Below are 14,254 nucleotides of genomic sequence, written 5' to 3' on the forward strand. Positions count from 1 at the left end.
ACCACAACTCCAGAGAATTAAACCCTGCATCACTGTCTTGCGGCCCGACTGACGAACGCGACGATCCAGAACCTGAACAGGCACTTGCAGACTGGCTGTAGGAGAGGGTAACTGTGTTTGTACCCGAGTCGTTGGCGGAATGAACTTCTTGAGCTGAGACATACATGAAACACTGGGTGGATGCGACTATCAGGAGGCAACTCCAGTCGGTATGCAACTTCTCCAATTTTGTCGAGTATCTTGTAAGGACCAAAGTACTTGAATGAAAGCTTGTGGTTGGCTCTTCTGACAACTGATGATTGCACGTATGGTTGCAGTTTGAGGAACACGAGATCGTTGGCAGCAAAAACTCGTTCAATCCATTTCTTGTCTGCTTGATGCTTCATTCTCTGCTGAACACGCAACAAGTGTTGTTTTACCGATGCGATCATCAACTGTCGGGAGTCCAACCACGATTGGACATCGACGGGAGCAATTGTATCAGAAGCAGATATTCCAAAGAACCGTGGAGTCTGCCCATAAATGATTTCAAATGGCGTTTTGTTCAGTGCCGAATGCCAGTTGGTATTGTACCAGAATTCACAAAGCGACAACCATTTGCTCCATTTAGTAGGATGGGCACTGATGAAACACCGCAAGAAACACTCAATTTGCCGATTTACTCTTTCAGTTTGGCCGTCAGTCTCTGGGTGATATGCTGTACTCATGTTCAGCTCTGCTCCAGTTTTGGAAATAAGCAGTTGCCAGAATGTGCTAGTGAAAACAGGGTCTCTGTCACAGATGATAATCCTGGGCATACCATGCAACTTGTACACATTGTCTAGAAAAGCTTCAGCCACTTTCTGCGCATTGAAGGGGTGTGAGAGAGGAACGAAATGACCATATTTAGAGAACTTGTCAATCACCACAAGTATGCAGTTGTACTGGAAGGATGTAGGAAGACTTGAGATAAAATCCATAGACAGTGTGTGCCAAGCTTTGGAAGGTACTGGCAGAGGAGATAGCAATCCAGGGTACTGAACTCTTTCTGGTTTAGCTTGCTGACACACCAAGCAGGATTGGACTTGAGTTTTGATGAAGGTTTTCATTCCTTGCCACCTGAAGAGGGAGATTATTCTTTTGTATGTGACTGGAAAGCCAGAATGACCCCCAACTGGACTAGCATGAAAGGCTGTAAAAAATTTAAGGTGTAGATCTGCATCAGGCCCAAACCATATACTGTTCTTGTAGCGAGGTGCAGAGAGAACTGTGGTTTAGATGTAGGATCTATGGCCAGTTGTTGTAAAATGTCTTGTGTTTTAGGGTCACCATTGTAGCTCTGAACAATTTCCAGCAACCATGTAGGTTGTGCACAAGAAATCTGGAAAAGAACTGTTCCATCAGGAGGTCTCCTGGAAAGTGCATCAGCAGCAGCATTGGTGTTCCCTTGTTTGTACTGAATTGTGTAATTTAAGCCCAGTAACTTAGTTAAACATTTCTGTTGCCAAGGGGTATGCAATCTCTGATCCTGCAGGTGTGCCAAACTCTTGTGGTCAATCTTGATAATAAACTGTTGCATCTGCAAGTATGACCTCCACTGATCTACAACCAATAGAATAGCCAGGTATTCTTTCTCATAGACTGACAAACCTCTGTTCTTGGGTCCCAAGGCCTTGCTAACAAATGCCAATGGGTGACCCTGTTGCATGAGGACAGCTCCAATGCCATATTCACATGCATCAGTCTCCACAGTAAATGGTTTGGAAAAATCTGGCACAGCCAATACTGGAGCAGATGTTAGAGCTTGTTTGAGCACCACAAAGGCCTCTTCAGTAACACTGGTCCATACAAATGGCATCCCTTTCTTGAGAAGTTCAGTGAGAGATTTGGCAATAATCCCATAGTGCTTAATGAATTTCCTATAGTAACCACTGAGTCCAAGAAAACCCCTGACTTCCTTAACATTAGTTGGAGTAGGCCACTGTTGGACAGCTGTTACCTTGGCAGGATCTATAGACACACCCTAACCAGAAATGACATGTCCCAAGTAAGCAATTTCCTGTTGAGCAAATGCACACTTTGACATCTTAACTTTCCATTCCTTCTCTTGCAGAATTGTCAGAACCTGAGCAACATGTTCCAAGTGTTCCTCAAATGTTTTGCTGAAAACTAGTATGTCATCAAAGAAACACAGCACACACTTCCTGAGTAGGGGGGACAGATCAAAGTTTATAGTGCTCTGAAATGTTGCTGGAGCTCCAGTTAAGCCCATGGCAACTACCAGGAACTCAAAGTGGCCATGGTGTGTTTGGAATGCAGTCTTGTACTCTTCCCTTGGAGCTAACCTGATCTGGTGAAATCCAGCTTTGAGGTCCATTTTGGTAAACCAACATGCCCCGGCTAGTTCATCCAACAACTCATCTATAATGGGTACTGGGTATTTGCTCTTCAGGGTTATAGCATTCAGATGTCTGAAGTCAACAACAAGTCTCCATTCCCCTTCTTCTTTTTTCTTGACCATGAGGACAGGAGAGGAAAAAGGGCTTTTGCTGGGTCGAATCATTCCCAACGACAAGAGCTCTGCAATTTGCTTCTCTAACTCATCTTTTAACTGGGGAGCAATTCGGTATGGCCTGACAGAAACTGGTCGGGCCCCAGGGATCAGAGGAATGTAATGGTCTTGCATTCGTCTAGGAGGGAGGCCAGTGGGAGGTTGAAAGACCGTAGGAAACTTGTCCAATACTACTTGCATCTCGGGACAAACTAAAGAAGTTGCAGAACACTGAACGAAGAACAATGATATCACTGTAAGTGCAAAGTCAGCAGGCAACAGGCCTTGCAAAGTAACTGTTCTGCCAGACTGCTGGACTGACATCCACTTTTGAGTCCAGTCCACTTGCATAGGGCTATGTTGAGCCAACCAATAAAGGCCCAAGATGCCATCATAAGTGGACTACTGCAATGGCCGAAAATCAGATGAGAATTCAGCACTACAACAGCTCCATTTACATTGTTTCAACATCTGAGAACACTGCAATGATGCTCCTCCTGCCACTGTAACAGAAACTGGAGTAGTATCCTGAATATGCCCCAACACAGGAGCAAAAGAGCTGTCGATGAATGAGTGAGTACTGCCTGAATCCACTAAAAATACCATAGTGTGCCCTTGCAACTGAATTTCCAACTGTAAGGACGGAGCATTGGGGTCTTTCCTAACTGCAGCAGCTGACAACCTCATACTGTGAACAGAAACTGTCTCTGACTCTGAACTATCTGTCGGGGTGGACTCCATCGACTGAACATGATCAATTAGTTCTTGAACAAAATGCAACTGCACTGTTGATTTACACACGTGGTCACGGGACCATTTTTCTCCACAAACGAAACATAACCCTTTGGACTTGTGGTAAGCGCGCAATGCAGACCACTTGTCGTCAATTGTTGTTGGTTTCAGAGTGTCAGACTGTCGCCGATCTTCACTGACACGGGGTTTTGGGGGAAGAGGAAGTGGAAATGGACCTGATCGCAAGCCTGCAGGCGAGTTGATATGGGTTACTCCTTCCCCGAGCTCCTCATGCAGCAAGGCCAAGTCATATGTTGAATCTAGATCCTTAGGCTTCTGAAGCGCCACTGCAACGCGAACCCCTGGTTTGAGTCCGTCGAGGAAGTGGGTAGTGTAGTGCAAGGTGTTGGGGATTTCTTCATATGCGGACAACTGATCATACCAATCGGCGAATCTATCCACATAATCCGCAACTGTGCTGGTTTGGGCTATACGGAAGAGCTGGCGAAGCAGTGTCTGGTGTTGATTTTGGCCGAAGCGACTCTGCAAACTGCAGCAGAATTCAGACCACGAAATGTTTGGCGACTTGCGCTGGACTGATTCCAACCACCGGGCCGCTGCTCCTTCAAATTGGGACGTCGCCAGCGAAATCCATCGGTGCGGCGGAGTATTCCAGAGTTTGAACTGGTCTTCGCATCTGTTCTGCCACAACCTCGGATTCGCACCATCGAATCGAGGGAGATCCGCGCGAACACCAAACGAAAACGCATCAGCAGTATCCGGGTAGCCCGCATCACCGATGGAAGAAGAACGAGCATGGAAAGTGGAATCACGCGCACCTTTGACCGGAGGAGGGACATAAGTGTTATGTGCCTTCCCCCGGTGTTCCTGATTGATGCCAAGGGAGTCGGAGGCGCCGCCGCGACCACTCCCAGCCATCCGTGACGACGAGATCTCGATGCGCCCGGTTTGTTCCCGCGGTCGCTCGCCGCGGACTTGCTCGATCTCGAGGGCGAACTCGTCCCGTACGCCGTCCACACGCGCCGACAGGAGAGCGTCGAGCGCCGTCGTGTTCGCCTGGATTAGCTTGTCGACAGCTTGGAGAAGGGTGTCGCCGTGCTCCTTGAAGCGCTGGTCCAAGTCGGCGGTGAAATCCGCCCGCAACAGGGCGTAGACGTCGCGCCCGTCCTCGGACAGCTTGTCCATCGCCTCCAATCGCCGCCGATCTGGCCACCGCGTCCCGTGGCGATGCTGCGGAAGCTCCAGGACTGCCGAATCTAATACCAACTATAAGCAACTCACTAGATCGGGGAGGAATTTAGGGATTCGAATTCGAATTGGGGAAAAATTCGGTAGCTGGCCACCCAACCACCCTCACAGCTATCCGATTACACCGGCCGAAGCCGTCATTCCAATCCTAGCCCCCTATTACAGGAAGAGGTCGATCTCTATTTAAACCAGTTACCGTTAGCTCGATTAACGGGCCAGGCTGTGGTCGTCGAGCCAACGCGGTGGGTTGGTCGCTCGCTTGGGCCGCTGGGCCGGCCCATCTCCTTGATTGAATTCTATCGCGCCATCTTCTGTTGCCGGATCCACTACAGTCTGCTGATTGGCAATAACTCGTGGTTCAGGCTGATTGGCAATAACTCGTGGTTCAGTCCTTGTCTTGGCGATGCTGACATGGACACTACTCAGAATCACATCACATCCAAACGAAGTGCGAAATGAAGTGAAGAGTAAACTGTGAACTGGGAGGCACAATGGCGTGGCGTATTGCAAGAGCAAACTAAATAACCGAGAAAATTTCCCATTCAAGTCCCCCAGAACGAGCTACAAACGTCATCTGAAACTGTACAAGAAACCCCTAACCAAAGCTAGCTAGGCAATTATCAAAAACCCTACTCCTTTTTCCTTTCAAATATCATCTCCCTCCATTTCTCTTGTTGCAGAAGACGCGCCACTGAATCAGCTGCGACACTGCTCTCATCAGGCTTCCTGGCTGCCGGGCTTGATGAGCGGCTGCTGCGACGTCTTGGCCCACTCCTCCGGCGGGCTCTTCACCTCCTTGAGGAAGGCCACGACCTCCTTCATGGTCGGCCGCTCCGCCGGCGCCGGGTTCACGCAGAAGATGGCGATGCCCAGCGTCTGCAGCATCTCCTGGACCAGCTGGTCCGGCATGCCGCGCAGCTTGGGGTCCAGGATGTTCACCGCCGGCTCGTAGCTCCCCATCTTCTTCTTGGCCCACTCCACGATGTGGAGGCTGTCGCTGACCATCGGCTCGATGGCGCTCCGCCCGCTCAGGATCTCCAGGAGCACCACGCCGTAGCTGTACACGTCGCTCTTCTCCGTGATGTTCGCCGTGTAGCCGTACTCTGAAATGAAGAAGCCAAGTGTCAAACCATTGTGCCATCAAACTGAAATCATCTTTGCTACACTTCAGTATAATTACGCAAATCAAGACAGTGATGTGCTAAGCATTGGAATCAACAGCGTGAAGTCAACGCGCTTCAGTGAAGAAGGATGCTTGTGATGTGAGAAACTCTAGCAGCTACTGTATATTGTTGTAGTACTACTGTCCAAGGACAATGTCAGTTAATACCTAGTCAATCCAACTCACCGGCTTGAACTACAAGCAATCGGCATGGTCATGGATGAAGAACCATGTTAACTTGTTAAGCTTACTAGAAGCAACCACAGGTCAAAGATTCTTGCTTAGGCAACAGCACTGCCCCAATAAGTGACAGAGCTGTGAGATCAATTGGTGAACTCACACTATGTGTACAGTTCTAAATGCTGAAGAGAGTAACAGTAGAAGATAAACACAAATTAGTAGAAGTCACTTGCCTGGAGCAATGTATCCGTAAGAACCGGCGATGCGCGACATGGCATGATGATAGTTGGGGGAGTTCATTAGCTTGGCCAGCCCAAAGTCAGCCAAGTAGGCCTCATACTTCGAATCAAGCAGTATGTTGTTGCACTTGACGTCCCGGTGGAGTATCGCCGGGACGCAGTCATGGTGCAGATAGGAGAGCCCCTGCGCCGCCCCGACCGCGATCTTGTACCGTGTGTCCCAGTCCAGGCTCCTGTTCTCGCTGAGGAGCTCCTGCAGATTACCATTGGGGACGTAGTTGTAGAGCAAGAGCTTGACAGACTTGTTCGAGCAGTAACCGAGCAGCTTGACAATGTTCCGGTGCCTGATGTGACCCAGTATCTGAATCTCGGCGGCGAACGCGTCGATCGGCTCCTCCTTGGTCGTCTTCCAGAGCTTCTTCACGGCGATGATGTCGCCGTTGGGCATCTCCGCTCTGTACACCACCCCCGAGCAGCCTTTGCCGATCACATTCTCATCCTTGAGGCACTCCAGGATGCTGTCCACGCAGAAGTTGAGCTTCTGGAACGGCGTGAACGTCCACGGGTACGAGAAGTCGTTGCCGCCGGCGGCCGACAGGCTCGTCGCCTTCTCGCCCTCGAGCCTCCTGCTTCTGTTGAACAGGATCCAGACCACCACAAGCAGCAGAGTGATCGAGCCTAAAATGGCGCAGACGAGGATCACTGTCCTGACGGTCTTGAGTGTGGTCCGGCGAACCATGTCTGACGCGCAGATGTGCCCGTCGTAGGACTCACACAGGCTGGGATTGCCGGCGTAGGAGTTTGACGACAGCGTCTTGAAGAACGGCGTCACGGGGATGGCGCCGGAGAAGTTATTGAACGAGATGTTGAGGGACGTCAGGCTGGTGAGCGCCCCGAGCACCGAGATGCTGCCGTGCAGGCCATTGCTCGACAGGTCGAGCGACTGCAGCTGCGTCAGGCCGGACATCTCCTCCGGCAGCTCGCCGGCGAACCTGTTCCCGCTCAGGTCCAGGCTGATGCTCAGGCTTGACAGCACGCCGATCTCCGGCGGTATCGCGCCGGAGAACCTGTTGTTGCTCAGGTCCAGCATGGTCAGCTTCTGCAGGTTCTGAACCGACCTGGGCAGTGGCCCGGAGAGCATGTTCCGGCTGAGGATGAGCTTGTTGAGGTAGCTGAAGTTGCCGAAGCTCGCCGGCATCTCGCCCGTGAGCTTGTTCATGCTGAGGTCAAGCTGCTCCAGGTTCATGAGCGCCCCGAACTGCGGCGGGATGGGCCCCGTGAAGCTGTTGTTGTGCACGTCGAGCAGCTCCAGCACCGTGATGTTGGCGAGCTCGGCGGGGAGGTGTCCGGTGAACCTGTTCGAGTACAGGTCCAGGAACACCATGTTCTGCAGCTTGCCGATCTCCCTGGGTATCTCGCCGGCGAGCAGGTTCTCGCCGAGCCGGAGCCGGACCAGCGACACGCAGTCGGCGACGCTCGGAGGAAGCGGCCCCGACAGCGCGTTGCCGAGCAGGAGCAGCTTGCTGAGCTTCTGGAGCCCGAAGACCTCGTCGGGGATGCCGCCGGTGAGCCGGTTCTTGGACAGGTCCAGCGCGTACAGCTCGGTGCAGTCGCCCAGCGACGGCGGTATCGAGCCGGACAGCGCATTGCCCCAGAGGAACAGCACCTGCAGCGCCTTGAGCTCCCCGAGCTGCGCCGGTATCTCCCCGGAGAGGCCGTTCTTGTCGAGCTGCAGGGCGGTGAGGCTGCTGCAGTTGCTGAGCACCGCCGGTATGCGCCCCGTGAGCTGGTTGTCCGACAGGTGGAGCTGCTCGAGCGCGCCGAGACGCCCGAGCGCCCCCGGCACCTGGCCCGAGAGACGGTTGCCCGACAGGTCGAGCACCACCAATGCCGAGCAGTTGGAGAGCTCCGGCGGGATCTTCCCGGAGAGGGCATTGCCCCAGAGCAGCAGGCTGGTGATCTTCTGCAGCCTCCCGAGCTCGGGCGGTATCGGCCCGGAGAGCTTGTTCATGTGGAGGTAGAGGTTGCGCAGCTCCACGCACCCGCCGAGCGCCGCCGGCACGGGGCCGGACAAGCCGGTGTCGTACAATGCGAGCGTCTGGAGGTTCACGAGGTTGCCGAGCTCCTCAGGGATGGGGCCAGACAGACCGGTGGCCGCGCCGCCGAATACGGTGAGGTTGGAGAGCGCGCCGAGGGAGGGCGGGATTGGCCCCGACAGCCCCGGGTTGCCCCCGACGCGGAGCTGCTGGAGCGCGGTGAGCGCGCCCAGGGACGCCGGGATGGTGCCGTTGAAGAGGTTGTCCTGGACGCAGAGCACCTCGAGCGCGGAGAGGTTGGCGAGGGAGCGCGGGATGGCACCCGTAAAGCGGTTGGAGTTGAGGAACAGGTACTGGAGCCCGGAGAGCGCGCCGAGCTCGCCGGGGATGGCGCCGTAGAGCGCGTTGGACGAGAGGTCGAGCACGCGGAGAGCGGCGAGGGAGGCGTAGGAGGGCGGGATAGTCCCGGAGATGTTGCAGGTGGAGAGGTTGAGCAGCTGGAGCGAGGAGAGCGAGGCGAGCGGCGGCGGGAGGGCGGAGAGGTTGAGGAAGGTGTTGGGCAGGGAGAGCGACACCACCCGGCTCTGCGGCGAGCAGGTGACCCCCTGCCACGAGCAGGGGGTCGCGGCCGACGGGTCCCAGGACGGCAGCACCGGCGACGGCGCGGCCGGGAGCAGCGACAGCAGCGCCCTGCCGTCTGACGACAGCGCCGCGGCCGGCCGGAGCGCGAGCGCGGTCAGCAATAGCGCCACCGCCAGGAACCACCCGCGCCGGTGCGCCATTCCCGCTCCGGCGATCAAGAAACCCGCCAAAAAAGTCTGAAACGAGCGCTTCTTTCCTTCCTTCCTTCCCCCCGCCTATCCGATCAGCAGCGGCGGCACGGCGTGGGCGAGCTGGAGCTCACCGCCGCATGGGGCCGGGAAGCCCTCTCGGTGGCTAGTGGGAGGGGGCGGGGCGATGGCGGGGCATGTGGGAGTGGAGTGCGGGGCAGTGAGGTGGCGGGGGAGGGGGAGCTTTGCGTCGAGCTGGTGCTTGCTTGAGCCGCACCCAAGACGCATATGGAGGCGGGGGAGGAGGTGGCCGGGAGCGGAGACGCTGCTCCCTGTCTGGCTCCCTCCCCGGCTCTTTTGAACGCGCGCACACTCTCTCTCTCTCTCTCTGTCCTCGGCTGTGTGCGGGTGTAGAGTAGTACTATTTTTATGAGATTTGGGTTAGCTTAAACCCTTGAATTGGGGTTAGTGGTGGTGGTAAAACCTCGCTTGTCCTGGCAGTTCTTGGGCGCGGCGAGTATTTAATGGTGGCTACGGGTGGTCTCCTCCACTAGGTCGGGGGCTAGAGCTAGCTGGTAATGTAGTGTCACTGCTGCTGAGTGCACTTGTTTAACTGCAATTTTCGTCCCGTGTTGCTTGCCTCTAGCTGGTAATTTACGTGAGATCAACAAAAAGTTAATCATATTTAGACATTTTAAAAAAAATATGAAAATATTTGACAACATTCATGTCGGGCATATATACAACCCCAAACATCAACTCAAAACTCGATGCACATTTAGAGATTCAAAAAAGACATTCGAATGTGAATGGTAGCAGCTTCGGGTGAATAGTACATTGACACTATTCACATCTGATTTTATCGTTTTTGTTTCTATTAATGTAAGTTGAAAGAACTTTTTGAGGTTGCATATCGAACATTGATGTGTGTCTACAAAAGTTTTGAGAATGTTTGAACATGTATTTGTTTTCCAAAAATATTGATCTCGTAGATTTCACCTAATGCCAGATCTCACACAAGTCTTCCCCAGAGAAAGTGTGTTTATCATGCGGTCCAAAGCTTGTGCGTACTCGTAGTATGTTCGAGCTCCCCCAAACCACTTCCAAGTTCGACAGCAGTTTATGAAATTTCAGACATTTGTCCATGTTCACAGACATTTTATGTATCGTTAGATGACAAAGAGTGTCCTGACCTTCTGCCCCTGGACATTTACAGGCGATTTTGTGCACGCGTTGGAGATGTCCTTACATTTTGGCACAATGCAACAATCAGCTCGATAGTAAGCAAAAGAAGGAAGAACCTTTTGGTCGCCAAAATTTCTTTCCCATTTTTCGTACAAAATATTAGACTGTCTATTAGAATAAGGTTTGTCCGGTTTCAATGAGTAAGGGCGATGACGGCGATGCGTCTTGGGCTCGATTCAGTGTTTATAGTCGTAGTTGGGTGCTCTATAGATATGGATGGAATTTTTTAGTGACTCTTGTGTTCTTTGTACTACCATGAAGTTTGATAGATAGATTGAAATTTTTTGTGAATTGAGTCGTAGCTTAGATGGTTAGGTTCTTTGTGCTGAAATCAAATCCACGAGGGTTCAAGTTTTAGACTTGGCAAAGATGTTTGTTCAATGAGAGAAGACGCTTCCTTCCACTACAAAGATGTTTGTGATCGCATTTTTCTGGATTTAATTTCAGGTCTTCCAGTGATGTGCGTTCACTGAGAGAAGACGTTTCCTTCCACTACAAAGATGTTTGTGACGACCTCATCAATCTCAAGATGTTGTGCAGGTTCAGTATCTCGGAGGTGCTCGTAGGGATACGGAGTGCGTATGCGTTATGCTAAAACAAACTTGCATGTAGTCGTCGTTAGGTGGTCCACGGACGTGGTTCTAACTTTGATTGCCTCTGGTGTTCTTTGTACAACCATGATTGAAGATGAATACTTCCTACCTCCGGAAATACTTGCCGAAAAAATGAATGTATTCGAACATATTTTAGTTTTATATACATTTATTTTTATTCGTTTTCACGACAAGTAATTCCGGGCGGAGAGAGTAGATTGAAAGTTTCTCAAGAAAATCAGAGTTTTTTTTAAATACTAACGCCGTTTTTTAGCGGTTCATTTAACGGTGCCCCCAAAAAGTGCTTGCGCTCGAAATGCCCGCGTGTACGGGGAGATCACTACGTACGTACCGTGACAAGCATGTGAGAACCGCGCTAGTGACAAGGGCCGTGTGGGATTGCGTCGGGATAAATAACGCGCGCCTAGGACCAGGCGCCGCGCCACGTGACGACATAGCGCCGCGCCCTCCTCTTGTCCCGTCTCCGTCTCCGTCTCCCCCTCCTCCTCCTCCTCCTCCTCCTCCTCCGGCCCGGCCAAACGACGACGGCTTTCCTTTCCTTTGCTGCTCCTTTTAACCAAAGCATCTCATGTCATGACCAAACGTCCTTTCGATCGCTAGTACGTACTCTACTCCTAGCACGGGTCAAAGAAAGAAACGGCGTTGCTTGGCTGCCACGAGTAATTATTGGCAATCATCGATTTTGTTTGGTTTGGTTCGGCCACGCAAAACATGGAGTGCCAGTACTGCTGGATGTTTCTGGCCGTGTTCTACCGGTGCTGAGGAGCCCCGGGAAATAGGGGTCGTCGTATCGTCCATTTCCATGGGCGCCTGCCTGCGCGAATGCACAAAACAATATAGTACTGGCCAAAGAACCGGGCCACTTGATACTCAACTTCCCAAATTGATATTCTCTGAGCTGATAACGTGGAATTCTAAAATTTGCAGAATGAGCATTACTACTCCGTAGAGAAAAAAGGAGGTACAGGAACACAAGAAGAGCTGCCAACCCCTCTCACTAACACGTCACTACCAACCCTCCGCCGCCTCCACTCATCCCAACCCGAGAACGTATCAAGTGCACCGGTGCAGTTGGTGCCACGGATGCACCGTTGGCTTTTCAACCATTGGATATGGAGACAATGGGTCAGATTTGGTCATATGTTGGACTACACCATTTGTACAGAAGCAATCTTATAGCCTATTGAATTAGACCTACGAAAATTTCTATGTAAAGAGTGACGTGGGTTGGTTTCGATTGGATTGCAGTAGGCCCCATCCTGAAAATCAGGGAAGATATTAGTGGAATGAGGGAAGGAGACCTCCTTTTCGTAACTAATTTACGTAGTTATCCATAGGTATAGCATTTTTGCTCACCTCATACTCCCCCATCATGGGTTTACCTTTTTGCCCTAACACTAAAATTATCATATATTTTGATTCAAATGTTCGATTTCAGACCCGCTTTGACCGTCATTTTTTTGTTCACGAGATCTTTGAAACAAGATCAATGTTGAGTATGGTTTTAATTATTCATTTTCTTTTTGCTCTTTGAAACTTGACTCGGAACTTATTTCATTTGGGACAAAGGCATATGTGTGTGGGACCGGTGTGTGGAGGGAGAAGCAGTGTTGCAAATTATAAAATACTCCCTTTGTAAAGAAATATAAGAGCGTTTAGGTCACTACTTTGGTGATCTAAACGCTCTTATGTTTCTTTACGGAAAGAGTACATGTAAGTTTCAGTAAAAAAATCCGACGTTGATCTTGTTTCGAAAGTAACAAAATGAAAAATATATTCAAAGTTTATCTTGTTTCGAACATCTCGTCAAACAAAAGCTGAATTCAGGTGTATGAATCAACATGTGGCCATGTTTATGTTTGACGAAAGAAATTAAGAACATTGATCCAATAATGAAAAAGAAATCCATATCAAAAAATGTGATGGAGAGAGGGTGGAGTATGGGTTGATGCATAACATGGGGTCTTCCTTTTAAATGTTCCACCAATCTATCTTCCAACTTGCTCTCATCTATCGGATTGATGTTGTAGCCTTCATTTCTTGGATCCAACATTCATGATGAAAATAGTTATCATGCTTTCGAGTTGGATATGTGCGCTACCTTCTTGAAGACTTTGCAAGAATAGCGACTTAGTCATAGGAGTTTTTTGTCACTTGAAATGGGCGAAACTTTATTACCCATTTCATGTCTTTGTTTGTTGGATGTTTTTAATTCATTCCATTGCATCTTATTTTGGTAACATGTCTGTCTGCATCTACGGATGTAGAGACCGGGGGGCCGGGGGATTTCTATTTTCGAAACAAACAAAGTTATACTACAGAGGCAAGTTAGACCCCCCTCCACCCAGCGAGAATGAGGTTTATTTATTTATTTCAAGATTTTTTTCGTAAATTACGTGTGAGTAAGACTGTATTGTGTTATTTGTAACTTCTGTAGGTGTAATGATCCCACCTTTGAGTATGAGTACATTTGTGTTTGTCACACTTTTGTGAGTAAGAGTGGTGTTTGAGGAGTGAACCCAACACCAATCCAAAAATTACAATAAGTATACAATGTTTTAAGAATTTATGCTCATAATAATTCCATGATTTAGGCTCATCTATTAAATTCCTTTTAATTTTATATGGATTATTCCATTCTATTGAAATAGCAACTGATTTCTACATGCCGCCTTTTGCTTTATCACTCATACAGTGTCATCTCATGATTTGTTTGAATTACTATTAACTTTATATGGATTATTCCATTCCATAGAAATAACATCTGATTTCTACATGCCGCCTTACTGTTAGTCCAAATTTTGTCTTAACAAATCAAACAATGCCCCCCCTACACTTTTGGGCGGAAGGAGCGAGTACAACTTACCAAAAAGTCCATCAAGATAGCCTAAATGCAGTTTTGATAAGGAAGAATTACTTTTTGTGTAAATAGGCCCATCCATTTCACATTGTCGCAACACAGTAAAGATGCAAATCCCTTTGTTCACTATTACTCCCTTCGTCACAGTTTAGAATGCACATTTAAATTTGCGTGTGTTTCCACAATGGACAAGGTTTAGGGCGCACTGCATTTATTTCTAGTAGCTAATTAGTACTTCGATATACTATTTATATATGCATGCGTAGTGTGAATGCTATTTTTTAGCCCATCTCACAATCAATAGATAACCACCTAGGTCCCAGAGAATTTCCAAGCACGCCTTCTAAATCGTGACGGATGGAGTATTAAACTCGGAATATCAAACCCTGTAATATTGATATTGGACGACTATATTCGGACACCGGAATGGTTCCGGGGGTCATCGGATATATACCGGAGTACCGAGGGGTTAAAGGAACCCCCCCCCCCCCGGAGGTTAATGGGCCTCATGGGCCCAATTGGTGGAAGAGGAGAGGCGGCCAAGAGGCACCCACGCGCCCCTCCCCTCCCAAGTCCGAATTGGACTAGGAAGGGGGTGGCGCCCCCCCCCTTCCTTT

General features: G+C 50.0%; 1 protein-coding gene across 1 annotated transcript; it reads right to left on the reverse strand.

Moving 5' to 3' along the window:
* Positions 1–4,987: 4,987 nt before the first annotated feature.
* LOC123148097 (LRR receptor-like serine/threonine-protein kinase RGI5) lies at positions 4,988–9,329 on the reverse strand. Its single transcript, XM_044567452.1, has 2 exons — positions 6,107–9,329; positions 4,988–5,634 (listed from the first exon to the last, which is right to left on the reverse strand). The coding sequence occupies exons 1-2, from the start codon at positions 8,928–8,930 to the stop codon at positions 5,249–5,251; spliced, it is 3,210 nt and encodes a 1,069-aa protein (XP_044423387.1). The 5' UTR covers positions 8,931–9,329; the 3' UTR covers positions 4,988–5,248.
* Between the last annotated feature and the right edge of the window lie 4,925 nt (positions 9,330–14,254).

The sequence above is a fragment of the Triticum aestivum genome, chromosome 7A, assembly GCF_018294505.1.
Source record: "Triticum aestivum cultivar Chinese Spring chromosome 7A, IWGSC CS RefSeq v2.1, whole genome shotgun sequence".
In the NCBI taxonomy this organism is placed as follows: Eukaryota; Viridiplantae; Streptophyta; class Magnoliopsida; order Poales; family Poaceae; genus Triticum; species Triticum aestivum.